General features: G+C 40.1%; 2 protein-coding genes across 3 annotated transcripts; one reads left to right on the top strand and one right to left on the bottom strand.

The window, feature by feature from the left end:
- Nucleotides 1–1,848: 1,848 nt before the first annotated feature.
- CFI (complement factor I) lies at nucleotides 1,849–16,983 on the bottom strand. The gene is made up of 12 exons (XM_052774649.1): nucleotides 16,738–16,983; nucleotides 14,814–15,132; nucleotides 13,368–13,512; nucleotides 11,878–12,056; nucleotides 10,755–10,865; nucleotides 9,057–9,173; nucleotides 7,840–7,878; nucleotides 7,239–7,342; nucleotides 6,481–6,596; nucleotides 5,484–5,758; nucleotides 4,251–4,352; nucleotides 1,849–2,821 (listed from the first exon to the last, which is right to left on the bottom strand). The coding sequence occupies exons 1-12, from the start codon at nucleotides 16,795–16,797 to the stop codon at nucleotides 2,604–2,606; spliced, it is 1,785 nt and encodes a 594-aa protein (XP_052630609.1). The 5' UTR covers nucleotides 16,798–16,983; the 3' UTR covers nucleotides 1,849–2,603.
- Nucleotides 16,984–18,092: 1,109 nt separating this feature from the next.
- GAR1 (GAR1 ribonucleoprotein) lies at nucleotides 18,093–25,673 on the top strand. 2 transcript variants are annotated; one of them, XM_052774640.1, is made up of 6 exons: nucleotides 18,093–18,633; nucleotides 18,714–18,868; nucleotides 20,972–21,031; nucleotides 21,443–21,578; nucleotides 22,514–22,612; nucleotides 22,957–25,673. In XM_052774640.1, exons 1-6 carry the CDS (start codon nucleotides 18,453–18,455, stop codon nucleotides 22,968–22,970), a joined length of 645 nt encoding a protein of 214 aa, XP_052630600.1. In that variant the 5' UTR covers nucleotides 18,093–18,452; the 3' UTR covers nucleotides 22,971–25,673. The 2 variants fall into 2 exon arrangements, with proteins under 2 accessions (XP_052630600.1, XP_052630591.1); XM_052774631.1 differs by having other exon boundaries at nucleotides 18,097–18,633; nucleotides 22,502–22,612.
- The last annotated feature ends 118 nt before the right edge of the window (nucleotides 25,674–25,791 follow it).

Here is a 25,791-nt window from a genome sequence, read left to right as displayed (position 1 = left end):
CAGTCTGGTGGAGAACTTGTACTAATACAGCTGGAAAAAACATGACCTTTTGGAAACCACGCTCGTTTAGAAGCCAAAAAAATGCAGTAGGGAATGTGTACTTAAAGTGTTAAAATGTTAACCTAATTTTATGATGATGTTCAATGTGAAGGAAACTGATTCAGTGAGCTTTGCACATGTGAGTGATTCAGTTTCAGGTAACATCATCCAGCGTGCAAGACGGGGTTGTAAAAGAGGGCAAAATGAAAGTATATCTATTAAACATTAAAAGCCCAGTCTTGATTTGCTGAAAAGAAAAATCAGACCAAAATTAACTCACTTGCTAAACATCCTGTTCGGTTTTGTGGTGGTTGGGTTTTTTTATTATAAAATTTTTATTAATTTTATATTTAAGTTCTGGATGCTTCTAAGATGAGCTAAAGTGGAACCATGTGGAAATTGTTTTACTGTTTGTAATGAAAGCTCTGTTTTAAGATGTGTGGAATCCCTCAGAACATAGTAGTATGTTCAGGACAAAGTTAACTGTAAAGAAGAAAAGGAAATGGAAAGAAAACCAAGAGAATTCCAGACCAACAGGCAGAGCATGGTAAATATTCTACTGTGTTTTTTTCTTTTTAACCTCAGCATTTAATATTATTTGTAGTTAACTGGAGAAATAGGTGGAAAAAGTTCTTTACAGAAGTTAAGTCAAACAAAAGAGGGAGCTCTTCCTACACCCGTCCAGCTTTTCCCTATGATTACTTTACGAAGACCCTGATTCAGCAAAATAATTCCTGTGTAGGAATATACTTAAATGCTTTCCTAAATAGCAAGTCTTGTTGGGAGGGGGCTAAGAAGCAATTCATACCCTTACTTTAGTTATTGGTGATTGACAGTGTCTTTACAGGACAAATTCATGCTGATGTGGGTTTTTTACAAGATTGGAAGACAAAGTCAATGAAAATGTAAAAATGTCTGAAACAGACTATGGTGAATTATAGAAAAAACATGACCACGACAACTGTGTTGTGTGAACAGATGCCATTTATTCAACAGGATAATTAACTGAGAGGAATAAAGTAAAAGAAATATTAAAAACATTTGTAAATTAGAATACAGTGAGGTATGTTCTAAAACTATTGAGCAGTTCGATAGAACTGACCAAGACGGTCTTGAAGCTATCTGACAGTTTTGTGTCGAGGGTACCAATCCACAAACCAAATTCTAGTACTTTCAAAAAATTTCATACGCACTTTCTGTGCGTAACTCTTGCTGAATGTGAGACTATTATGTATAGACTGACGTTTTCTTATAGCAGGCACCATTACTGCTGTCTAAAAATATGTAGCTTACAGTGTGGTCCTTTGGGCTGTGCTTCCTGATTATCATCACATGGGCAGAAATTCCTCATAAGGATTGGTGAAAGCAGAAGGATTTTCTGCTTAATCATTCCAGTTTTGTTGATGGCCCGTTGTCTTCGTCCAGTTCTGGGTCAGCTAAGGCAGTAGCAAAACTCCCTCTGACTGAACATTGCAGGATCAGGCCCTGGATTTTCTTTCTTGGCATTACTATTTCATGCTTCTGTATACTGGTGTAGGAAGCTTGTGCTAATTTGAGAATCTGGTGGAGGGGTTTATGACTGAAAGTCGTAATTTTTAATTTTAGATCTGTATCTTGGTTTTGCAGAATTAAGTCTATATGTATAACGTATAGACTTTTTTTATTTTTATATATTGTTATATAAGTTGTGTGTATATGTGTGTGTGCCTGTATATATATATGTAAAAATACATATATATGCAGTAAAACCCTACTTGATGTTAAAAGTTTGTTGGATACTAGAAATATATATATACATACACAGAGAACTTAAGATAGTAGAGATGCTTTTTATTTAAATTGAAGATTTAAGTTTTAAAATTCCTTTGTTGTTTGTGACCAGCTGTGGTTAAATTAATAAAACTTAAAGCTACAAAAATTGCCCCATGCTAGACGATCAGATGAGGTATACTAACTAGATAAAAATTGTCTGAGTTTGTAGCTGAAAAAACTACCACCAGAGTTACTATTTGGGTAATTGTTGCATTACAACAAATCTCATGATCATAGTCAATCTGTCAATTAATGGATGGTCTGAAGTCTACTTTCGCAGTAAGCCTAAGGAATCAGCTGCCAAGTAAGGCAGCATCCTGAGGGTTTCTAGTGATCTAGACCTTGAGATGATGGAAGTTCTTTAAAGTACTCTGGTTGCTGTCGTTTCTGTGAAGTTCACATATTGCCAGTGCAGTCAATTTCCAACCACTGCTTTCAGTATGGTTGTCCATTTTAAATAAATAAACAACCACAATTGAAATGCAATGTGAAATGTGGAAAAAACCCAAAGGAACAACAAGAAAAAGATATTTTAATTTCTGTGCTTTTATTAGAGACTTTTGCTGTGGACTCATGTGACTGTAAAATTCTCTTCCTACAGGCTTCTGCAAAATTGTGGTACTCATTTTCAAAATATGTTCTTTAAAGATTTGTACTAATTGTTGCTAAGTTACATGGCTGCTGATTGTAAAAAAGGACTAGTGTTCATTTTTGCATGGGTGATAAGAAGGAAGTATTTAATTTTCCGAGCTTCAGATATTATACCGTGCAATGAGACTCCTTGTCACATGATGGCTAATCCAATCATAATAGCTGGCAACTTTTGTATACACGCCAGGGTGACCAGACTCCCCGCAGTTCTCACCCCAACTCACAATACCCCAGACGTATGCCACATTTTCTGCATCAAAACAGACCAAGGGTCCTCCTGAATCGCCTTTGCAACTGTCTATGGAGCCATCATAAGTACCTGAAGCAAAAGAGGAAATAAAAAGCAAAAATAAGTTCATATGCAAGCTAGCACACAAAACAGAGCTCAGGAGGTTTTTCAGGTCTGTGTCGCTTCCTGACAGATGTTTGTCTAATGGTCACCAGTACAGGAGGTTCCTAACCTCTTCAGTCTATTACTTCTCATTTCTTTTTAAGTGCGGAGCCTCTCTTTACATTTGTGGCTGGCCCAAATTCTTTTACTTTGCTTTGATGTCAGTGATGTGAGTCTTGTTTTACCCTGTGCAATGAGAAGAATTTAGCCATATTGCCTATTATATCATTAGAATTAGCTCATAAAAAGTGAACAAAAGCGGGAGGAAAAAGGTATAAAGATTTGTAGGCTGATTCCTATGGAAATGGAGCTATTGTAATGTGTGTATGCCTACATGTCTGCCTTTGGTGTCCTCCACCCAATAATTCATTGGCCAGTTTCATCTGTACAAAGCTGTACAGAGAGGCAGAGGCCTCAAAATTATTTTCTCTACCAGCTTTATGAAAATAGGTAGGCAGGTACAAGAAGGAGAGCATGTGAATGCTGGGATTAAACTTTACTCAGTTTAATTAATATTTGCTTGTATAACTAACTCCCATGGATACTAGCCCTTAATTCCAAAGTTTGTATGATCACTTGAAATACATTGGAGATCAAGAAGATAAGTTACGGAACTTGCACAGTAGACAAACCCAATATCTTATAGATGTCATGCTGAATTTATCACAAATGACTTGGCTTTTATATCTGGTTTTTATTCTTCTCATTAAGTTTCTTTAAATATTGCCTTTACTTTTTGATTTAAAGAACAATTGAAACTATCTGCTCTGTAAGTTGAATACTCATTGCTCTTTTAGTCATGTATTTGGCAATACCTTTCGTTACATGAGAAGCAAAAAATCTGTATTCAAAATCCTTATTTTAGTACTAGGAGTGACAACCAGCTTCCGGGCCAGACTAATCTTAGTTTGAAAAGTTAAATCGTATTTTTCCTGGTGTGCAGTGTGGTAGTGGCAAATGTCTAAGCAGATGAATAGTCACATTCTAGTCAACGGGACTACTAACGTGCTCTAAGACAGGCATTTGCTTAAATACATTGCTGAATCAGAATCAAAGGTAGGAAGTTCAGTGGGCTGTGAAGTGCTTGTGTATTTAGAAAACATAACTCAAATTGCATGCTGAAATTTGCCCACATAAACATAGAAACTTGGCATACTGTCATCTTAACTCTGTTTATAAATAGATACATAATGGTAGATGCATCTAAGCTCCAATGGCTAGCATTTTGCTAATGGTGATACCGTGGCAATCAGTTTATTGTCTTTCCCAAGTCTAAAAGATTCTAAGCCAGTATGTCTGACCTTACAAACAGTGGGTTTCATGGTAGAGAAATTATAGTAAGAAAATTGATGCTTGCCTGCACATGCCATTTTTTTAAAAAATCGTCCTGGATACAATTCAGAACAATTCTGGAATAAATTAACATTGCCCCACTTGAGGATATATTGTTTGGTATAACCTAGAAAAGAAAAGAATAAACTTTTCTAAATTAAAAATGGTAAGTACACGAGACACATTTAATATCATAAATTGAAAGTTATATATTTGCTTATCTACAGAATATAATCTTCAATATTATAAAGCAGATAGCTTAAACTGCCACTGACACCCCATATGAATTGCAGTACATTGGACATGTATTTCGAAATAAAAGCAGAGTGGTTTAATTGCAGTGTTAAATACAGTACTTTCATCTTGTGACATTTTCACCCTTTCCCTTTCCTTGTCTTCCTCAGTTTTTTCTGTTTTCCATATCAAGGTTTTCAGACACTGGGAAACTGGGATATTGTGTTCTAGGAAACAGAGATGTGGCTCTGATCATCCTTGTTACCTTTTTTACAATTCTACTCTGTCTTTTTCGAGATGGATGGACCAGATACTGAAGATACAGGTGAACTATGTATTCACAAGGTTAAGGAGATTCTCTGTTTTGTTCTCTGTCCACTTGCTAGTAATTCCCAACTTTGCATTTGCTTTATGGACTGCTACTGAGTATGCACAGGGAAAGCCTCACAACCAGTATGTGGTAGCTCCCGACACCAGGCTGTAATCACTCTGATACAAAACAAATGCTTCCCAAATCTTTGAAAACGTGATTACATTTGGCTTATCTGTGTCTGTGCAACCATCTTTGGGCTAAAGTCAAACATGGCTGAGACAAGATGTGCTGAGTTTCATAACTGTTGGCTGCAGCTCAGATCCTCTTGGGCAGCAGACAAGAGGATGGGCTGTGACTATGGGTCACTGTGAGCTACTAACCGCCACTTGTTAAATGTCATTACCAGGTCACCACAGGTAATAGAAATCTTAGATGGGCAAAAGGAACATTTCTTATTATCAGGGTAGTTTTCAACCAGGGGTGTCCTCCAGATCAATTTACTAAGTAGGTGAAACAGCAGAGGAAGCAGTACAGAAAAGAGAACCAACAGTGATAGCCGAATGCTGAACCACAGCCTGTTTTCTGTACTCAGCCTCTTCTGAGCGCTGTGTGCACAACTACTCTTCAGCCTTTTCAAAATGAAAGCTCACCACAATTAGAAAGCAAGTGATACAAATAATACATTCTTGTAGTAAGCACTAAAGCAAATACCTTTCTCTACTCCCCATCCAGAAACTTTGCATCTGTCACCATCCTTGAACATATACTCTGACCAGGGGATACAGGCAGGTGTGGTCTGTTGCAGGGAGCATTCTCCTTTCCCAAAACCTTTCAGCTCCAGCAGAGCAATGTCATTTTCGTAAGTTGACGCATTATAATTTTCGTGGATTATCAGTCGGTTTAGACTGAAAGTATCTGTTTCTTTGTCGTACAGTATTGTATGCAACAGTCCAATCCAGACACGGTATAGATGAACTCGATTTGCCCTGGAAAAAAACAGTGACATAAAATATGTTTTGGTACTTAGCACACTGTACATTTCAACTAGCTGTAAACTTCTGTATTTTATCGAAGTTTCTCTAGAATAAAAATTCATATTATATACATATAGTTTCTTTCTGGACTTGATGTCCAGGTTTTTCTGAAGTGTAGCAAATGCAAGGCAGGTGACACTGCTGCGTACTGCAACTAATAAAAAAAAAAAAAATTAAAGGCCAGCCTCTGTGTTTAGTGCTGTGACAAAGAGAGAGCAGGCATTTATGCCTCTCTGATTTCAAGTGAAAGAAGAGTGAGCAGATGTGGATGGGATGCTCTTGCTCGTTCTGGGGAATACATGACCCCAGGGATGTTCTCAGGGAACAGATCCTGAAGTTCCCCAGGGTAGAGATGGGGAAGAGATGAGGTCCCTTGTATCTCCCTTTCAGGCAAAGTGGTTATGGTGAACCTTTCCTGCCTGCCTACTATCTGACTGAAGAATGCCGTGTCTCTTCAAACTCATCATTACTTTTTCATGTTTCTATTCACTGCCAAAATACTCTACTTTCTCTGAATCTTCCCCATCGTTAATGTGGGTGAGTCGGTGTTTTAAACTGTTTTATTCAATAGGCAAATAGGAATTAGCAAACAGGTAGCTAAGAAGGGCAATAATATCCAAATCAATCTTTCTGCCTTGCAAGAAGAAAATAATTTCCCAGTTTGTTGTTTTTACCTGACACAGTGTGCAGCAGTCAGAACCCAACAGCCACCAATATAAACGCCTCCACAGTACACTGTTGCACCTTCACTGCCAGTTTCTTTAATTGCCACTTGCCAAGGGAATTCACCCTATTCAAACAACAAACACCCAAATAATCTGAAATCATAATAATTGTACTATTTTTAGTGCATAAAGGGAAACACACTTGTTGGTATCACCTCATCTCCTTGAATATATCTGATTGTAAATAAAAAATCTGCTATCCAGAAATTGTGAATTGGGCTCCATCTGATATAAAGGATATATATTCTAAAATGCAGTAATTTTGTTCAATCTTCTGACTTTTTGCGATGCCTCCTTCCCTCCAGCTTTCTGTCATGAAACAAACCCTTGCAATCAGAGAAACAGATGTAGAATCCTACCTGGTATGATTAAGTATAGCATTTTTTACTGTATTGTGTTTCAAAGGCGCAAATTTAAATTCCATTTTGTCAGAATTGTTATTTCTAGCTATAGTATTAAGTATTTTGCTGAATCATTTTCAGTGTGTAATTGTACTGTAATGCTCAATTTTGCAACTTCGTATTTTACTTTATGAATTGTGCTTCTCTTTACTTTCATTCAGTGCAATGCCACTACTGCTGCAAACCATGAAATTAGTGTTGTAGCTGATTTTGTTATTTCTGTACATTTTAACAGAAGGACAATAATGCCCATTTAAATTGATGCTGAATGAACTCATTCATATCTGGTAAGGTTTTTTTTTTTACCTTTCTTGCAATCTCTCCACCTACGATTCTTTTCCGTCGAGTTAATGTGTGATTTGTAAGACCACAGTGTACTTGGGGAAGAAGCGTCTTTATCATTTTTCTTTCTTTAACAAAAAGGAAAAATGTGTCTCAGAATTCAGGTATCTGTTCTCTCTATTCAGAGACGGGTTTATCTTTATCGTGAAAATTTGAGTGCTGTGAATAAGCCAGTAGCTGAAGTAGCAGGAAAGCAAAGACCAAAAATTTTGGCATCTGTTTTTGTTTTGGAAATTGCCTGTGTCTTAGCATCACATTACTTCTCTTCATTTTCCACTGCTGCTTGCATTCATGCAAATAATTTTGAAGCAGTTCCCCTAGATTTGCTGAGGGTTTACCTCCACCAATTGCCAAAACATGCAGATGTGAGTCCTCAGCCAGGATGAATTATTATGGCATTCTTGAAATTAGTGGAAAGCGAGACAAATAGTAAGCCCCAGAGTGTATATTACCAAATCACAAAGTCCAGATATCTGAGTGTTCTGGATCTGGCCAGCTGGCTGGTAGCTAGAAAGCCATTAACAAGAGGGTATGCTGTTGGTTTTGGAGAGTTAGTTACACTTACCTTCATCCATACTGTGTTTTTCAGCACCTTTGTCTTTGCCTGTAGTAGAATAACAAAACACTAAAAATACTGGCAAACATTTAAATTTGTTCTATTACTTGAATATATGTTTGTGTGCCAAAATCGTAGTACACGTTTTAAATGCATAAGGGCACAGCATTTCACATGGACAGCAATACTCTCTCAGCCTGGTGCCTGCTGCTTCCTTTCCTACTAGACACTCTGGCTGCCTCAGCCTACAAATGACATACATCCCACAGATACTCATTTGTAACTACATGACGTCTACTCTGCTTTCCATGCTTAGGGAGCCCTTCTGCAAAGACACCCTGAGAAATGGCCTTTTTTTGGTTTTTGATGTCTAAAGTGATATCCCATTCTTCTCCACCAGGAAACAACAGAAATTACTCCTCTTGCCCCATCAACTTTTTGGACTTTCTAAAGCCCAAAGGAGCATTAGGTAACAGGATTTTTTTTTTTTTCCCAATTTAGATGATGCTATTGTGTACTGTGTGCCTCCTTTAACAGGGTAAGGGCGGGTGTTCAACATGAGGTAAATTAAATGCTTCCTGAATCTGGTTTGTCAGCTTTTATTCAAACAAAATGCCCATTGAATTCAGTTCCTAAATGGAGGTTGAGGGTTGGGTCTGTTCTCATGTTACTGACAGTAATGTTTACATCTAGAGTTCAGTTTACCTTTACCAATTACCACTTACCAATAGTGTTTACTTTTTGGCTTTAGACTTTGTCTCTTATCAGAGCAAGGAAAAACATTATAATTTCAAAACAAAACAAGGTCTTTTCAACAGTGAGGGGAACAGCATGGAAGAATTATTATATTGACAAACTAGTTGAATTCCTCATCTGTGAGGAAAATATTCCTGCCTGCCCTGTCTATGCTTTCTTCACAAATAGGGGATACCAGTTTGATAGATGGCCACATAAGCAAAAGACATAATCTGCCTTAAGCCTCCTAAAACATCATCTACTTCTTCCTTCCTTTAGTTTTCTTGCTATTCTGTTCGAGAAGGCAAGGGAGGAAAATTACATAACCTTCTTTTCCTACTGTGCATAATATAACATTGGTAAGACTAATTCTTGCATGCATTTTGGTTTTGCTGATCTGTTAAATAATTTAATAATATGCATTGTGTAGTCTCTAGTTATAATTGAGGAGAATGAAAGGAAAGAAACAAAAACATCTTTCAGAAGGAAACCTGCACAGAGAATTCGAGCTTCATCCTCTCCTGTGAGGCAGTCAACTTCTTTGTTGCAGACGTTCTTATTCGGAATACAGATATTTGACTGACAGTGGAAACTGTTGTCTCTGCACTCTGTAACACAGCAGAATTACAAATGTAAATCACAGGATCATGTGATTCAGCAAGCTCACATAGTTAGAAAGCTTTTTAAAATATAAACACAATATAATATCCATGTTATGGGGGACTTGGCTGTTCATAAATAGATCACAAAAGCAGGCTCTGTAAGTGTAAAACAAAATGCATAGTTAGCTTTCCTCATTTTACAGTCTTGAAGTTTTAAGACTTAAAAAATGTGGATCTCTGTAACCAGTTCAGTAGTGTACTTCTAGACTTGGTATCACTCCTTACCAGTTTCATCCACAAAACGTGCCCACACTCAACCTCAGCCAAAGGACCTCCAGTTTTGCCAGCGTTACTGATCATCTCAAATGAGGAATTTATGATGCTTGGGTCAAATTCCACCCCCAAAATCAGAGTCCAAACTGGCTTTTGTTTGAATGAGCTAAATGCCTAAATGCAGGGTTAGGAATCAAGAATCCTATTTTGAAGATACTGGATTTAATAACTTGTTTCTTCTAAAATTCGTGATTATATGAAACATTATAAACCTGAGAATACCCTTCATTTAATTCTTGTGATCACTTTGTATGTTATCAAAAGCAAAGCAGTGCTTGAATTTATGGCTGGGTTTCTTGAGCTAATTTATAATCTTACGTCAGTGTACTATTGAAGGATGTATGTCTTTAATAGAAAATAAAGTAGTCCTCTGAAAGTATCTAGATATCCCAATACGATCCAAAGACCACTGAACTCAGTTGAAATACTGCTTGTGATTCCAGGAATCATTGTTTTCAGCCCATATAGCTGAAACAGCACTATTTTGGTCAAGTGGAATCTGGATAAATGTCCTCTAAATATATGAAGCCACAGGTATTTATTATATTTTCCTAAAATACCTGTGACTGTGTTTCCATGATTATCAGATTAAATTTACTGCCAATTGTAAAACTACAAAATTAAGGTTATTTAGGGATAGTGATAAGATTTGTAACCCACATTACCATTTGGCACCTGAAACCCAACTTCTGAAAGTATTCTCCTGCATTCAGCTCATGCTAGATCCATTCCTTGTTTCTAATCAAAATTGTTACAGCTGGAATTGCAGATGCTGAAAGAATGACCGCTCATGAACAAGCAATGTGACAGGAACTGCTCACAGATATTCTATGGATAATCTTGCATTAGTAATAAATTTAAGAGAGACCTTACTTTGGTTTAAAGATAGTTCATTGGAAAAACAGTGTCTTTGTTTAATTACTATTGATTTTTCCCAACTAAAGAGACATTTTCATTCTAACACGGCTCATTTTTTTTTTTTATCACTGTTTAACAGCCTCCTAAATAATCTCATTTTATGTCCTCATCCTCTGAGGAAATCCAGATTCTCAGAGAACCGTTGCCTGCTTCAAAAAACTATATTATGCCTACTTTTTTTTGCACTTGTGTATACATGAACTACGTATACTTTGATTGCTTTAATGTAGTGACTTATTGGAAAAGATACTTTAGGTGTTACATCACTGTAAAAATTCTTTGGGGGTGGTTTTCTGCTGAAATGATTTTGAAACAGCTGAGAAAGGAAAATGTTACCTCTACAGCACAGTTCATCACTTAGGTCTCCACAGTCATTGATTCCATCACAGGTTTTATTCAGAGAAATGCACTTCTTGTTGACACAACGAAACTCACCATCTGAACAAGCTGTGCAGCACAATGAAAATTAAGTTAGTGTGGAAATGTCTATAGGTTCAGAACTGCCCATGGAAATATTCTGCTTATGCATTTTATTCTGTTAGCAGTTTGGCCTATCAATGGTAGGCATTCTGGGGCCCACTAAAGTATATAGGAATCTTTTTTATTGTTTTAATCACCTTCTCATCAAGCTTTCAGTGTGACCACTTATTTTCCCCCTCCAACTTGGAGTAGCCTGGCAAAAGGGAACTTCATTTCTTCTAGACCAGGACTAAACCAGAAATGATCAGTTCAAACCCACTGTAAATGATTCAAGTGATTAAAATGACAGCTGTTCCCCCTCTAGAAGGAAGTCATCAAGAGTCTGTGAACTCCTACTTTTGTGGCATAAGAAAAACCTGAGACGATTCATAGCTCTCCTAACCAGCACCATCTCAGGCTGATGCTTATCAGTGCCAAAGAAAGCCCACTACATAGAACAGAAAGCTGTCAGAAGTCAAAACAAGGACTTGATTCCCCTTATATCAGTGAGAAACTGAGGAGTCCCAAAATGCCCCAGAAGACGTGAGCAGTTCCTCTATAGTCATGCTTGTCTGGCCACAGTGCTACTAGTGTTCTAATTGATCTCCTTCACAAACAAAGCAGTGAGTAGGACGTTGTCACCTCTCTCCTCACCAGTTAACCCCAGAGAGACAACACTTGTGGGATACCATATACCTTGGTACCGTTGGAAGGGATGAGCGAACAAACAGAACCATGGGTGAAATATATTTACTTTTGGGAAATATCTGTAAAAATACTTTAGGAGCAACAGTGATTTTCCAAACTGATAAACTCAAGACTCTTGATTCCAGATGGCCTCAACTGTCTTAAAGTCTGCAAAAGGATTATTTAAAAAAATCAAAAGGTTTCAGTGCAGGTTTGCTGTGGCTGGGAGTTCAGCAAACTAGGTCCTAATTATTTAAAAGAAACTTAAAATATAAGGACCCCAAATAGATATAAAACTAAAAAACCTACTAACCTCTTAGATTTTCATGGCACTGGAGGCTAACAAATCCCTCATTACTATCTCTTGATTTCATCTCTATGTGACATTCAGCAAGACTTGTCTCTAGGCCCCTGCAAGTTATTTGCAGACAGTGCAATGAATTTGAGGCAGATTCTGTGATGCTGGAATTGGTTTGGTAATACTCGGCACCTCTGTGAAGATACAAATAATAACAACAAATTACATCATTTCACAATGGATTATCCACTGCTTTTAATCTTTAGAATTTATATGATTTTCCTCAGTGTTAAAGAATTTTGGTCATGGCTAAGAAAAAGCAGACTTCCCATGGAATCGTTTAGGGGTAAGTAGGAGAAGTGCTAATTTTTGCAGATTGCCACATAGAACTGTCCCTAAATCCATATGTAGCTCTATGACAGTCACTGTGTATCATGATGGATAGAAAAGTCTCCTTACGTAGCAAAACTTGTAAGCTCAGATCTCTCTCTGTGTGTGCACACAGGTGAGCCATAATTTGGAAACTGTCCTGCATGGGGTCAAGTATCCTTGATGTCATCAAAACCAATGCATATTGAGGAAGCTCAGGCCACTGCAAGGCTGGGATTAATAAATTTTATCTCCCTTGGTTTTACCTGAGCGGTATACTCCTAACAGTGTATGTGTCCCCTACCTTAAAGAAATATGGATCAAGTAAATAAGTAACTTTAGAGGCTTACAATGGGACTCCAGTGCTGAATGCTCTGTCCCAGGACAAACCCTTCTCTGCTATCTAAAGAGATACTGATCAGGACTAGGAAATATATGCTTCTCACCTAGAGGAGACAATTTAGGGCACTGCAATAGCATTTTTAGTCTTCAGGTAGGGTTGGGGAGGCAGCCCTTCCTAAGTTAAATTAGTTGTGTAAGTGTAAAATTATTATGTACAGAATAGAGTTGACTCTTTATGAGGAGCTGAATGTGCAACTTAGGTCATCAGTGTGGTCGCAGGAAAAAACCCAAGCTGTGTGTGGCTTCAGCCATCCCTGGGGCCAAAGCAAACAATGGCAGTGGGGGCAAGGGGTGAAGAAAAAAACTGTGTGTTCTGGTTCTTGTTAGCCTGACTGGTGCAAGTGGCAAAACAAAGCTGTACCCTGTTGTCAGCTGTTTTAAGAAACTTTTCTCTGCATGCAGGTTATTGCTCAGAGCTACTTGGGGATGGCCCATCTATGCACTTTCCCTTACACAGACCCAAGAGAAAACGTCTGCATTGGTCTTCAGCTTTATTTTAAAAGTAAAACAATTATGGTTTTTGTAGTTGTAACCTGTAATAGAACACAGAAATCTATGTTTTGGCTTTCACTCTCGGGTGTCAATTTGAGAAGCTTTATCAGAATATTGTAGCCAATACATTGTTCATGAGTTTTCTGTCTTAACTGTTGGCTGACTGTGACTGACACTTACATAAGCATTGCTACTTTTTCAGATCCCTTGCAGTTATCCAGAGATAAATTCCCCAAACTTACGATTCAAAGCCAAGGTGCTTGCAAGCCACATTTGCTTCATTCATAGTCCACTCACCATCACATACAAAAATGTAGTTCTTTTGATTCATAGGTTTTACTCGAAGCAAATTTGAATCTCCATGGCCCACAGAGATTGAAAATGTTTCTTAAAAAAAAAAAAAGAGAAATAAAAAAAATCCCCAAATAAAATCATTATATAAATTTATCTAGTGGAAAGACAGCACAGAAACAAATCAGGACTAATTTTGTATTGACAGCCAAAGTTCGTAGGGGAAGAACAGTAGATTGGGAATCAGAAGCTTCAGGCATTATTCCAGATTTTTCTGAGGATTGACTTTGTGTCTTTGAGCCTGCCACTTTTTCAGAATATACCAGTTTCAGGACAAATGAGGGTAATGACTCCTATCATGTAAGAGTACCTGGAGGTGTACCAAGGAAAGGTTGCATCTTAGTATAATGACTTCCATTAGAGGACTTTTGATAACCAACCCGTAACACTTCAATTGAGATGGCCAGATCCTGCTTCTATGACCCGTGTAGCAAAACTTCCGCTGTTTACAGTGGAGCTAAGGTCCTCAGCTTAGTGAAGCCGTATAGAGAGTGCACCAGGAACACACAGGGGCTCTCCGCTCCTTTTCAGTGGAATAGGCAGAATTGAATTTTGCCACCCTGAGGGCGATGGGCTGAGCTGCTGCTTCTGTGGGGAAAGGGAGGGGTGCTACTGAGAGAGTGGGCAGGAGAGCCCTGGGCCTGGCTTGCTGCTCCTGCTGCCTTGGGTGAAGGTGGGGCTGGAGGACGAGTAGGAAGAGCAACTGCTACTGCTGAAAGAGGCCACCCACCTAGTTAGCAGGAGCCATTTCTCCCTGCACTCAGAAGGAGGCTGAGCTGACAAAGCAGAGTGGTGCAGCCTAAAAAGCAGGTGAGAACAAGCAGCTGCTTGTCAGTGCACAAAACCACTGCTGGTTTGCAGGACAGTAGCTTTCTGTTTTGATGAAATCCACAGCATGAAGATGATTGAGATGAACATGGCTTACCTTCTCCCCGTGCACTCCCACACGCACCTCAGCAGCGTGGCTCCATTCCTTGGACTCTTGCTCCTGTGAGGTCTGTCCCACTTCAGAAGATACCCTCTCTACTAATGTTCTCAGCAGCCCCTCTCCTGCTGTGCCTCCCACCATAGTCAACACCCTGCTTGGAAACCTTTGAGGTCTTTCCTTTCTCTGTTTCTCCCCTTTCTACCTGATGATTTGAGCAACATACCAGCAGCGGGGTGACCTGGGCCTGTCAATCACTTTATTTTTATGAAAATCAACAGATACTGCCCATTTTCAATGACTTCTCATTTTCTGTGTCATGGTCTTACTAGTGCAAGGAAATGAACAGACTTTCTGACCTGTTGGCCACAAATGACTGACTGATACGTTTTGGAAAAGGAGGTGTTAATACCTTCAGACATGCATTTTCCCTTGTGCAGAAACTTCGCTTTGGGTTGTTGACACTCGTAGCTCTTTAGGTGACAGTAAGTATGGAAGTACCTTCCATTGGTAGAACAAACTGAAGAGCCATTCTTTGGGCACTGGTAGGGAAGCTTACAAAGGCATTTTCCCTCCACACATCGTTCCCATGGGTGACAAAAAACTTTCTGACAGGATTTGTGTGTGTATTGGTTGCTTAAGCATTCTTGTATGAGGTAGGTGCCTTGCTCAGCTGGCGCGGCAGGCTCAACCTGCTGAAACTGGTTTTCTTCAGCATTAGATGCTACATTCTGCAAGGCACAAAATTAAAAAAAAAAAAAGGGAGTAAGACTAAGAACTGCACCCAGAGTTCTGTAGATCCCTTTACTGACCTCAACAAAGTGTTCATTCATAAGCCTTTTCCTATCTTATGAGCACAAAGCTGCTAAATATCATTTATAGTGTTTATTCCCTTGTCTTTGGCCACCTCATCTTTCTCAGTTTTTCTGGGTTTTTTTTTTTTTCCTTTTGGATCATTCACCTGGTATGATCTTCACTCTTACTGGTATCCCACAAACTTTTTACTCTTCGAACATCAGCTGAAGCACACAGCAGATGCTAAACATTTTTTAAGCTAGTGGTTTACAACACACCACAGCAATGGGATAGTAAGCAAATCAAAACATAAGCGGACTTAAACACCAGAAAAACAAAAAAAATAGCAACTTATTTTTTTCTGAGACTTTTTATTGGCTTGGTTGGCTTTGGGTTTAAGTATCACCTGTAAATATTTATGAACTACATAGAAGCAAATAAATCTAAAAATTAATGATTTGCTTCACCGTGTGACTGCTGAAGTAACAAGTATCTTAAAGAAATTTGAAAAATAAGTGCCCTTCTTTATCAGCTTTTTTCCTGTATCTTGCACAACAATGCATTTGCAGTGTGGTTGCTGGTCATCACTGGACTGCAAGTACAGATTCTAACTCTCCATCCAACTGCCTCTAGGTGACTGACTCTGCACCTGTGTTTGTGCAGCTCTCTGGTGACTTCGTTGCTGGCTGAGTGCTTTTGCTTACTAAAAGATCTACGGGTAGGAAGAATGTTGGAACATGAAAAATACATAGGGATAGACTTTGCATAAAAATGGGAGAGAAAAGTTAGTCCTCAAATGTGATTTATCAGCTCTGACTGTGTCAACTGAATCAACAGAGCTGAAGTTTAAAGTTCTTGTGAAGAAATCCTGGCCATACTAAAGTCAGCAGGGATGTTGTTGGGGCAGAATTTAGTCCAACAAGCCCCCTTTTAACGGTTGTATAATCTTACTAAGTTCTTCCTGCTGTTCTCAGGTCAGTACAATCCAAACTGTGAGCCAGATCCGGCTTGGCATAACTCCATTATGGTACTAGAGTTTCTCCTGAATAGGAACAAAAGGTGCTGATTTTTATCTAAGGGTTTCTCTAAAATACTCGGGGCATGCTGAACGCTCAGCCCAGATGGGCTTTCTGGGACACTTCTGCCAGAAGAGATTCCGCAGCAAACCTTCAGGCAGTACAATGCACCATGTTGCCACGTTAGAAGACTGTAATCTCATTTCTCAAAAATGGGGGGGGCAGGGAAAATTGCAGCACCTTTCTGTGGTCAGCCATGCTTGCAAATTGGGTTTAGGATTGGATCATGATTAAAATCTTTTCCAGAAGCCTGTTGGCGTAAACCCCAGATAAAATCAAGACATGAGAGAGAAATAGCAAGCTCTAAACATTCAAGCTGCGCTAAAACAAATGTGTGCAACACAAATACTACGAAAGGAAACTTAAAAAAAGCAACTGGTTTTGCCTTTATAACAATAAACTGCTTTTTAACTTTTTTTTTTTTTAGAAATAAATTGCTGCTACCACAATAAAATAAATTCTTACCTCTGATCCACAAAACCAAGAGAGAGACAAGAAAACCAAGAAAACCGGGACCACTGGCATGATGAAATTTTCTCTCTCTTTGTAGACAAATTCCTCTCGCTGGGATTCTTTTGAATGTCAGTTGTTAGATTTTAGTTTAATTTTTAACCGTTAGTAAAATATTTTAAAGCGTGTTTAGAAATAAAGTACAGGAGCCTCAACTATTAACTGACAAATCGGATCTCTCCAAAAGAGAGATCAATTTAACTGGGTTTACTGTAAGTGCAAGACGAGATAACAAAAGTAAAGCCCTTAAAGTAAATGATTAAAAGGAAGCACTTATGAAGGAGATACGTTTCTTTTCTTTTGCCAGAGAGAGACTGATCCAGTCATCACGCTGGTTCTCCCGATGGCAGGCATTCATCTTTGCCAGATTATCGTAAGAGAGAAGCGTGCTTTTATGTGAGAGAGTGAGAGAGAGAGAGGTGTCTTCATCCATATGGAGAAGCACTCATATCCACGTCACGGCCACTGCATACTCGGCGGGCTTACAAACCCGCATTGCGCGATTTGTGTGGAGAATTTTCAGACAGACGACCCGAAGCGCTCTTCCCGAAAGTCGGTTTCCAGGAACGCTGTCATTAAAGCCAGCAGAACCAAAGCACCCCCTCCCCACATCGCCTCGGGCAGGGGATTTTGCCTGAGGGAGAGGCGCGCGCGCCCCCCCCCCCCCCGCCCCCGCCCCCGCCGCCGGTTCCGTGGAGCTCGGCGCCTCGCAGCCGCGCGCTCGGACCGAAGCCGAGGCTCTTGATGGCGGCACCCTCCGCCGGGGGGCGACCGCAGCGTCAGACGGCAACAGCCGGAGCGGCGAGCCAGCCGCCCGCCCGCTCGAGACGCCGGGAGCCGCGGCGTCCCGGCAGGATGACTTGCTTTGGGCTCCTTTTGCGACGGTGCCGCTTGGAGCCGGTGCCGTTTACATTTACGGCAGGCAGCCTCGCTTCCGGCAGCGTGGGCGGTTTCCCGGTGGCGGCGCGCGCTGCCGAGGCGAGTGGCCGCTGGCGGCGCGCCCGCGTGTGCGTGTGGAGGTATGCCACGTGCGAGGAGGTCGGGCTGGAGACGCGGCGGGGCGCGGGACGGGGGGACGTGAGCCGTTAGCGGCCGTTGGTCGTTCCTCAGCGGCCGGGGCCGCCGCCGGTCCTGCCCCGCAGCCCGAAGGGCCGGTGGCAGCTCCGAGGGAGGGCCGCGCCGTGCCGGGCCGGGCCGCGGGCGGGGGTCCGGGGCGCGGGGGGAGGGCGCCCTCGGTGGGGATCCCCGCACCCAGAGCGGCGGCGGCGGCGGTGCCCCGCGGGCCCTGTGGGGCGCCTGGGAAAGGCGCTGTGGGTGTGCGCCGAGCATGTTCTCGCTTTGTGCCGCTGCTTGGCGGGGCTGGGGCTGGAGGGTTGCCCAGCCTTGTCCTGGGGCTGGACAGCGTCACGTTCGACCCTCGTACGTGTGAGTGAAAAACACGCCGTCGCTGCGAGTCACTTTTTACAGGTAGGCGTTGCAGTGGATGGCACCTGAGGTGTAAACTTGATTTTTCACGTGCCTGCGTGTTTTTAGTGAGGACTGAAATGGCTGACCGTTAAATTAACAAACAAGGCTGTCAGGAGGCTTTCATTTGTACTGCAAATAAACGTGAACCGGCTTTTACATCTTAAACAGGTGATTTCTGTCCCCAGTTTAGGAGGTCATAGAGAATGTCTTTCCGTGGAAGAGGAGGTGGAGGAGGAAGAGGAGGTGGCTTCAATCGTGGAGGAGGTGGCGGCGGTGACAGAGGTGGCTTTAATCGTGGTGGACGAGGTGGCTTTGCACGGGGAGGTGGGCGAGGAGGCTTCAACAGAGGCGGATACGACCAGGGGCCTCCAGAAAGGGTAGTTTGTAAGTTACGTGAAGAAATTGTATTTATTTAATTTAGAATGAATGCTCCAGATCTTTAGCTTGTTTGTTCTTTATTCCAGTATTGGGAGAGTTCATGCATCCGTGCGAAGATGACATTGTTTGTAAATGTAAAACAGAAGAAAACAAGGTGCCTTATTTCAATGCCCCAGTGTACTTGGATAATAAGGAACAGATTGGCAAAGTGGATGAAATCTTTGGGCAGCTGAGAGATTTTGTATCCTTTGAAAAAATGTGTGATGTACCATATGGGTTTGTTGAAGGCTGATTGATTAATAAATGGGATTTCTCTAGGATTTTAAAGTAGTTCAAGGCTTGGCTACCACTTAGATGCTAGTCACAAGTCTAGCTGGAACTGATGGTGTCGATAGGTGACTCATTCACATTACGTGCCTAACTTAAAGCTTTTCCAGTATGACAGACTACCTTATGTTGGTGTCGTGGTTTAACCCCAGACAGCAACTAAGCACCACACAGCTGATCACTCGCTTCCCTCTCCCCCCCCCCCCCAAGTGGGATGGGGGAGAGAATTGGGGAAAAAAGTAAAACTCGTGGGTTGAAAAAAGAACATTTTAATAGAAGCGAAAGGAAGAAAATAATAATGATAATAATAACAGTAATAAAATGACAATAATAATAATAAAAGAATTGGAGTGTACAAAACAAGTGATGCACAACACAATTGCTCACCACTCACCAAATGATGCCCAGTTAGTTCCCGAGCAGTGATCCCCCCCCAGGCCTGCTCCCCCCAGTTTATATACTGGGCATGACATCACATGGTATGGATTATCCCTTTGGCCAGTTTGGGTCAGCTGTCCTGGCTGTGTCCCCTCCCAACTTCTTGTGTCCCTCCAGCCTTCTTGCTGGCTTGGCATGAGAAGTTGAAAAATCCTTGACTTAGTCTAAACATTACTTAGCAACAACTGAAAACATCGGTGTGTTATCAACATACTTCTCCTACTAAATCCAAAACATAACACTATACCAGCTACTAGAAAGAAAATTAACTCTATCCCAGTCAAAACCAGGACAGCTGGGCAGAGGTTTTCAGTCAGTACCAGTACTGGCAGATGTCTTTTGGATCCACGGTGGTTCGAGATGTTACTTTTTTCTAGCTACCCGACCACGTTTTCTGCTATAGATTACTTGCCTGTAATAGAGTTGGATCAAGGGAGCGGGTTTTTTTTTTTGTGCGTTAGAGGACCTTGTTCATGCTCCAGCTTATTACTTAATTATAAAGGTGAATTTGTGCTAGGAAGTCCTATTGGTCATTGTCCAGCTTATTACTTAAACTGCCAATAAAAGTGGGTTCGTGCTAGGTTGTCCTCTTGCAAAGCAAGCTTGTTGAGACAGAGGCACTGGGTCCATTCTGTTGTCACTGCCAAATTGACAGAATCCATGACAAAAGCAGGACAACTGGGGGAGTAACCCTTTAACGTGGCAGTAAGACTTAGCCTGTGTTGGCTGGTTGAGCATCAGTAGCTAGCTGTATGCATTTTCCTCTCCCACATTAAATGTGAAGTAAAATGTGCAGGTTTAAATCACTGTCACGCTCTGAATGTATTAACTTGCAGATTTACTTTTTGTATCGGAATTATTTGAATTTCAGAAACTTCCTTCCTTCCTACAATAGCATATTAAGAAAATACGTTACTGGATTTTGCAGCTCCTTTATTCTCCATTTAATTTTGAATTGTAATTAAGCAGAGTTGGCCAGCTGCTCTTTTTGATCTTGGGACCCCTGAACCAATGTGCTTGCATACTAGAGAGCCAAAGGATTCATGCAAGACTGCATGTGGGGTTACAGAGAGTGTCAGCCACTTCACTGTAGAATGAGGCTGGGCATGTGGTTGGTCCAGCAGTGCCTGCTGGCTTTTACCTTTCCACAGCCAGGCAGTTGTACCACCCAGCAGCAGCAGCACTAGCAGAGCCCCTGCAGCATATAAATTGTTCCAGATAAGCCTTGAGGTCACCCTGAGCCTAAAGGGGTCATCACTTGCTATACAAATTTGTTTCTTTACAATTATGTTTTTATGTACTCTTTCCACTGGTATGTTCTTCCTTATGCTTTAATACATGGAGGGAAAAAACGATTTTGCCACAAAACACTGTATTTGTAACTTTGAAAAAACCATGAGAAAAATTGGAAATAGTTTCTCCTGATCTTTTAATTGTAGTTTTTCATTTGTGGTGATAATGTTTAACTTCATTTATAAAATACTAATTTAGAAAATATCTGAATGTGCCTTTCATATAATAATCAAAGTCACAATTTCTAATGTTTCATTCCTGCCGTGTTCCTTAAAGAAACTAACAGTATTTTTCAGTGAAACTGTCTGAGAACATGAAAGCCTCTTCATTTAAAAAAATGCAAAAGGTTAGCCAATCTCAATAACAGAATTCTACTGTATGTCATGAGTTAGATAAATCTACTCTGTCATCAGATAATAAAAGCTTTATTAAGTTTTTATTAACTTTAAATGCTAGTTGTCCTTTATAAACATTAAGTATTCGTTTCCTCTTCCTTTTCACTTTTGTATCTGCCACATTCTTCTTTCTCCCTGCCCCACAAAAAAAGATGTAGCGAATGAAACTCAAGCATCATCTATGTTTTAATAACTTTATAACACTTTGGTTTAATTCTTGCATGCTTTCTTTATTTGGCTATTTGCAGAGGACAGTTGGACATAAAGGGTTAAGACCCAGTTGTGGATATTTGTAAAGGGAGACATTAATGTGCTCTTTAGTCTTGGTATTTTCAAAGCCTGATGGAACTCTTTTCCTACAGTTTTACATTGATCCAGCAAAGCTGCTACCCCTTCAGAGATTTTTGCCAAGGCCACCTGGAGAAAAAGGTGCTCCCAGAGGAGGTGGTAGAGGAGGACGTGGTGGTGGACGTGGAGGAGGAAGAGGTGGTGGTAGAGGTAAGATCCCAAGAATGGAAGCTGCAGAATGTTGGCTTTTATTTGGTGTGGGGCACATTGTTTTGGGGGGAGAGGGGGGCAGGTATTTTGGGGTTTGGGTTTTTTGGGGGGGGGGGTGGTAAAGCTGCCATTGAGTACTTGAATATCAACAGTTGTATTGCAAAGAAAAATGTTATGCATATTTCTGTTTGATGACTCAACAGAAGAGATGGTGATATCTCTCCAATGGCAAGACCTAGGCTTCTGTAGCTAGCTAAATAACAGCTCCAAAGTATCGGGAGGAGAGTATGCTGGTTTATGAGAGACAGAAAGCATGGCTACTAAGCAAACTTGTGGTAAAAGGTTGTAGGTAATACACACTCAAAATTGTCAGTGAAAGCTGTATTTTTAGTATGTTCTAAAAATCTAGTTTGGACAAAATACTTGAAATGCAGTGTTTGAGAGGGGTGAATGACCTGGTAGATCTCATTCTTCTTTGCTTTTTCAACATCATTTGTGATGTACTCGTCATTAAAGCTGAAGTTAATTTTTTATTACATTGCAGTTTCTTGCCTCTTCTCCCTACCCTGCTTCTTTGCAGCAAGGCAGAAGTGTTTCAAAGTTTTGTTGAGTTGTAATTAATTAATAATTAATAGTTGTAATTAATTTTTTACTCTTATGAAAGAAGTTTATCATGGAGTTTTGTTAGTGTCTTTAGTATTTTGGATATTGTATATCAGTTATTAAACAATACCTAAAATGCTGCAGATGGTCCCTAGCAGTGACAAGGTACTAGTAATTGGCCTAGTAACTGTCCAGCAATTGACAGTTTCTGTTTTTTTGTTGTTGTTCTTTTCCTTTCAGAAGCTATCAATGAAATAAGTTGTTATGCATGACAAAGAATTTATATGCTCCTCAAAGTGTAATTTCTTTTCTATGTTTAGGAGGATTTGGAGGAGGAAGAGGTGGAGGAAGAGGAGGAGGATTCAGAGGAGGAAGAGGTGGAGGAGGAGGAGGATTCAGAGGAGGAAGAGGTGGTGGAGGAAGCTTTCGGGGTGAGTGTGTCGTTTTTACATTTCAGTAATAAGAACGGCTCCTGATATCTAAAGCTTTTAAATGTTAAACAATGTTGTATTTTTTAATCTCTTACAGATGTTTATAGTTTTATGCAAAAAGTTTCTGTGCATCACAGTAGCTAGCTTAAATCGAAGCATAGTATTCTGCATTTTTTGATGCTGTGTAAGCCCATGCCAGTTTTTTTGCATTCAAAAAGGACTGTGAGAACAGCGAATGATGATATATTATTTTATTCTAACAACTCATTTAGTGTTATGTATATCATTTATTTGCTTTAAATGCATCTAAGATGTGAATTGTTTCTTCTTCCCTCTTAAAATAGGAAGAGGATATTAAAAATGGAGCCACGAGTATCTCCCCGCTGTCTTACCATATCATCTGCAGAAGTGAAGAACAAGGAAAAATTTTTGTAAAGGACCCTGAAAAAGCTCTTTTTATAAAGAACTTGAAGCTGTAAAATGACAACTGTTTTTACACTTAATGACTGTTGATCAGCAAATGAGGAGAGCGTAGCCCCAGGCGAAGAACAGAAGACTGCTCAGAATATGCTTGAACTTTTTTAACTAAGTCAGGATTCAATGTTATTCTTAAACTGTTTGTTTCTGACAAGTGACATAGTCAATGCTTGACTTCATGTTGGAGTTTGGAGTAAACAATCATTTGAAATGTTTTTTCACAAAACCCTACGGGTTCACTACATGCACATTCATCAGTATGAACCTGTTACCTACATGTGACTGATCCCTAGTTCTCATCCTCTTTTTGTATTGAATCTTCTGGGTTGCTCTAAAGTGGACGTGCCATTTAAACAACATTCGTGAACCTTTTTTTTACAAACTAAACTTCAAAATTTTGTGTTGATAGAATTTTTTTATACATAATAATGTATAAAAGGAAAGGAAGATAGCAAAGGATATTTTGTGGATTTTTCTGTATAAATCTCAATGAAAGCAAAAGGCATTAAGACGTGTTCTTCTGTAGAAGCTATCTAATGAATCAGACAAGGTTATTCTTAAGTCACCTAATTGTACCTAATTACACTGATACTAAAATTGCTAAGAGTTTTTAACTGCCCCCACCTCCTCCTTAGCCTGTCTCTCTTGAGGTTTTGATGTCCTGGCATCGCACTTCTGGTGCTCTGAGCTTGTGTAGGACTAAGATTAGATAGCCCATCACAGGGTTCCTCTGCACACAGTGCTTTCAGTTAAGTATTGCTTAAAAAAGGCATGAAAAAATTCCATGAATCTGGTCTCCAATCCAATTAAAATTTGGATGCTTTATGAGGATTGTTGAAAAGGTACTAACTGCCCCTTCTTAAGGGTGGAGGAGAACAGGGTGCCTCTCTAACTTTGGAAATAAAATAGGAATAGAAAAGTAGAATCTCCCTGGATTTCATCCAGAGCCAGGAGTCTGTTCACAGACTCTCATACCAAGCACTTTTGAAAAGGGATCTGCAGGATAATTACATGAAAGTATTTTGAACATCTTGTTCATTGTGGAAAGAAGTACATTTCAGAATTGATCGTACTGTTGTAATTTTTAATTAATGAATGCAGTAACAGGCAAATGAGTTATATTAGCCTTCTGCATAACAAAAAGAAACAGGTAATTTGTCAGCACCAGGATTGCAGTGTAACTGGTCATTTTAACAAACGTGACTTAGTTTGAATAATCTCTGGAACAAGGTAGCAAAACAAATGTTCAAGAATTCAGTTAAGTCTGAACAGATGCTGCATAGGATAATAGATAAAAATGTTCTTCAGCTTAAAAAAACCAAACCACAAAACATTGGAATTTCTGCTAGATCTGCTTTTGTGAGAAGAAACCGAGTCTACTTTTCAACCGCAGCACAATCGGGAATTGAGGGATACCGATTATATTCCTGGTATTGCTACAGACTTAACTTTAACCAGGTCAGTTAAATCTAGACCTCTGAAAATATTTACACTTGTTGCTGTGTATTGCTGGGCCTAAGTGACTTAGGGCTCTGACTTGAGGCATTGTAGGGTTGCCCTTTATCTAGACAAACCCTGCGCAAGTCGTTGCATCTGTGGCATACCGCATTGCAGTTGAACAATACCAACGTGCAGTGGAGCTGGAATTATCATGTCTTTTGTTCTGTTTGTAATTGCAACCTCTGCTGTGCTGTATTCACTGATGCTTCAGTAGCTAGTTCTGGGCAGCTGACTTAGATCTTCCCTTATTTTTCGAGCTTTGGAAGACTAACATAACACAGTCCTCACTCTTATACCCAAATTCATGTTCTGCTTTGCTATTCTCACTGCATGCTTTAGGGACATACTTTATCCCAGGGTATCAGAAGACTACTTCCATCACTTTTAAATTTCATGACGTGACAGCTGATGTTTTAATTGCATGAAGTACCATCTTGCAGCCTAGGACAAGAAGTGTATGCTTTGAATCTCACAGCAGATGGAGCAGTGAGTCAGTCTGAAGCCGCTGCAAGAAAGCAAAGAATTTTACATGTGTGTGTGGAGGGGTTAAAGAACAACATCCATTGCAACTCTAGAGGGAACACCAGCCTCTTGATTATTGGGAACTGGATTGCAGTTGCAGCTGAGAAATGATGAGGAGCATTATGGCATGCCCTACACATATAAATAACGTTGGATGGGATTAACACAAATACCCAGAGAAAATTTGTAATGGATCTTTGTGGAGGTTGTAGGATGTTCAGGTGCTGATGGAAGAATGTCCTCAGTGACTGGGTGTGAAATGAGCTGCCATATGAGGAGGCAGTGTCTGGACATGTCTGCTATGTGGTGGTGCCTTTTTTTTTTTTTTTTTTTCCCTCCCTCCTTCCCCAGAATCGGGAAGGATTGTGTTTGGTTGTGACAAGGCCCATCTAGTCCCTGTTCTGCCTTGTTTTCTCTATGCCATGGCATGACCCTGCCCTCCTAATGCAAGTAGTTGCTAACTGTAATAGATGAAAATTCAGTGTCTTAAAAAAATTAAGACGTCTTGTCTACAGTGTAGTGCTACAATGAACTAAAATACAGGTTCTCTAATCTTATATGACACCTTCCTCTCCATCTTGAACTTTTTATTCAAATCCTATCTGTGATTCTGTCACTGTGCTCCTGGTCCTAGTGAGTGAAGTGTTTGATTTTTACATATGTGCTTACAGATGTCCTAG

The sequence above is a fragment of the Harpia harpyja genome, chromosome 2, assembly GCF_026419915.1.
Source record: "Harpia harpyja isolate bHarHar1 chromosome 2, bHarHar1 primary haplotype, whole genome shotgun sequence".
Taxonomy (NCBI): Eukaryota; Metazoa; Chordata; class Aves; order Accipitriformes; family Accipitridae; genus Harpia; species Harpia harpyja.
The sequence above is the reverse complement of the archived record's forward strand: the minus strand, read 5'-3'. Positions and strand labels throughout refer to the sequence as shown.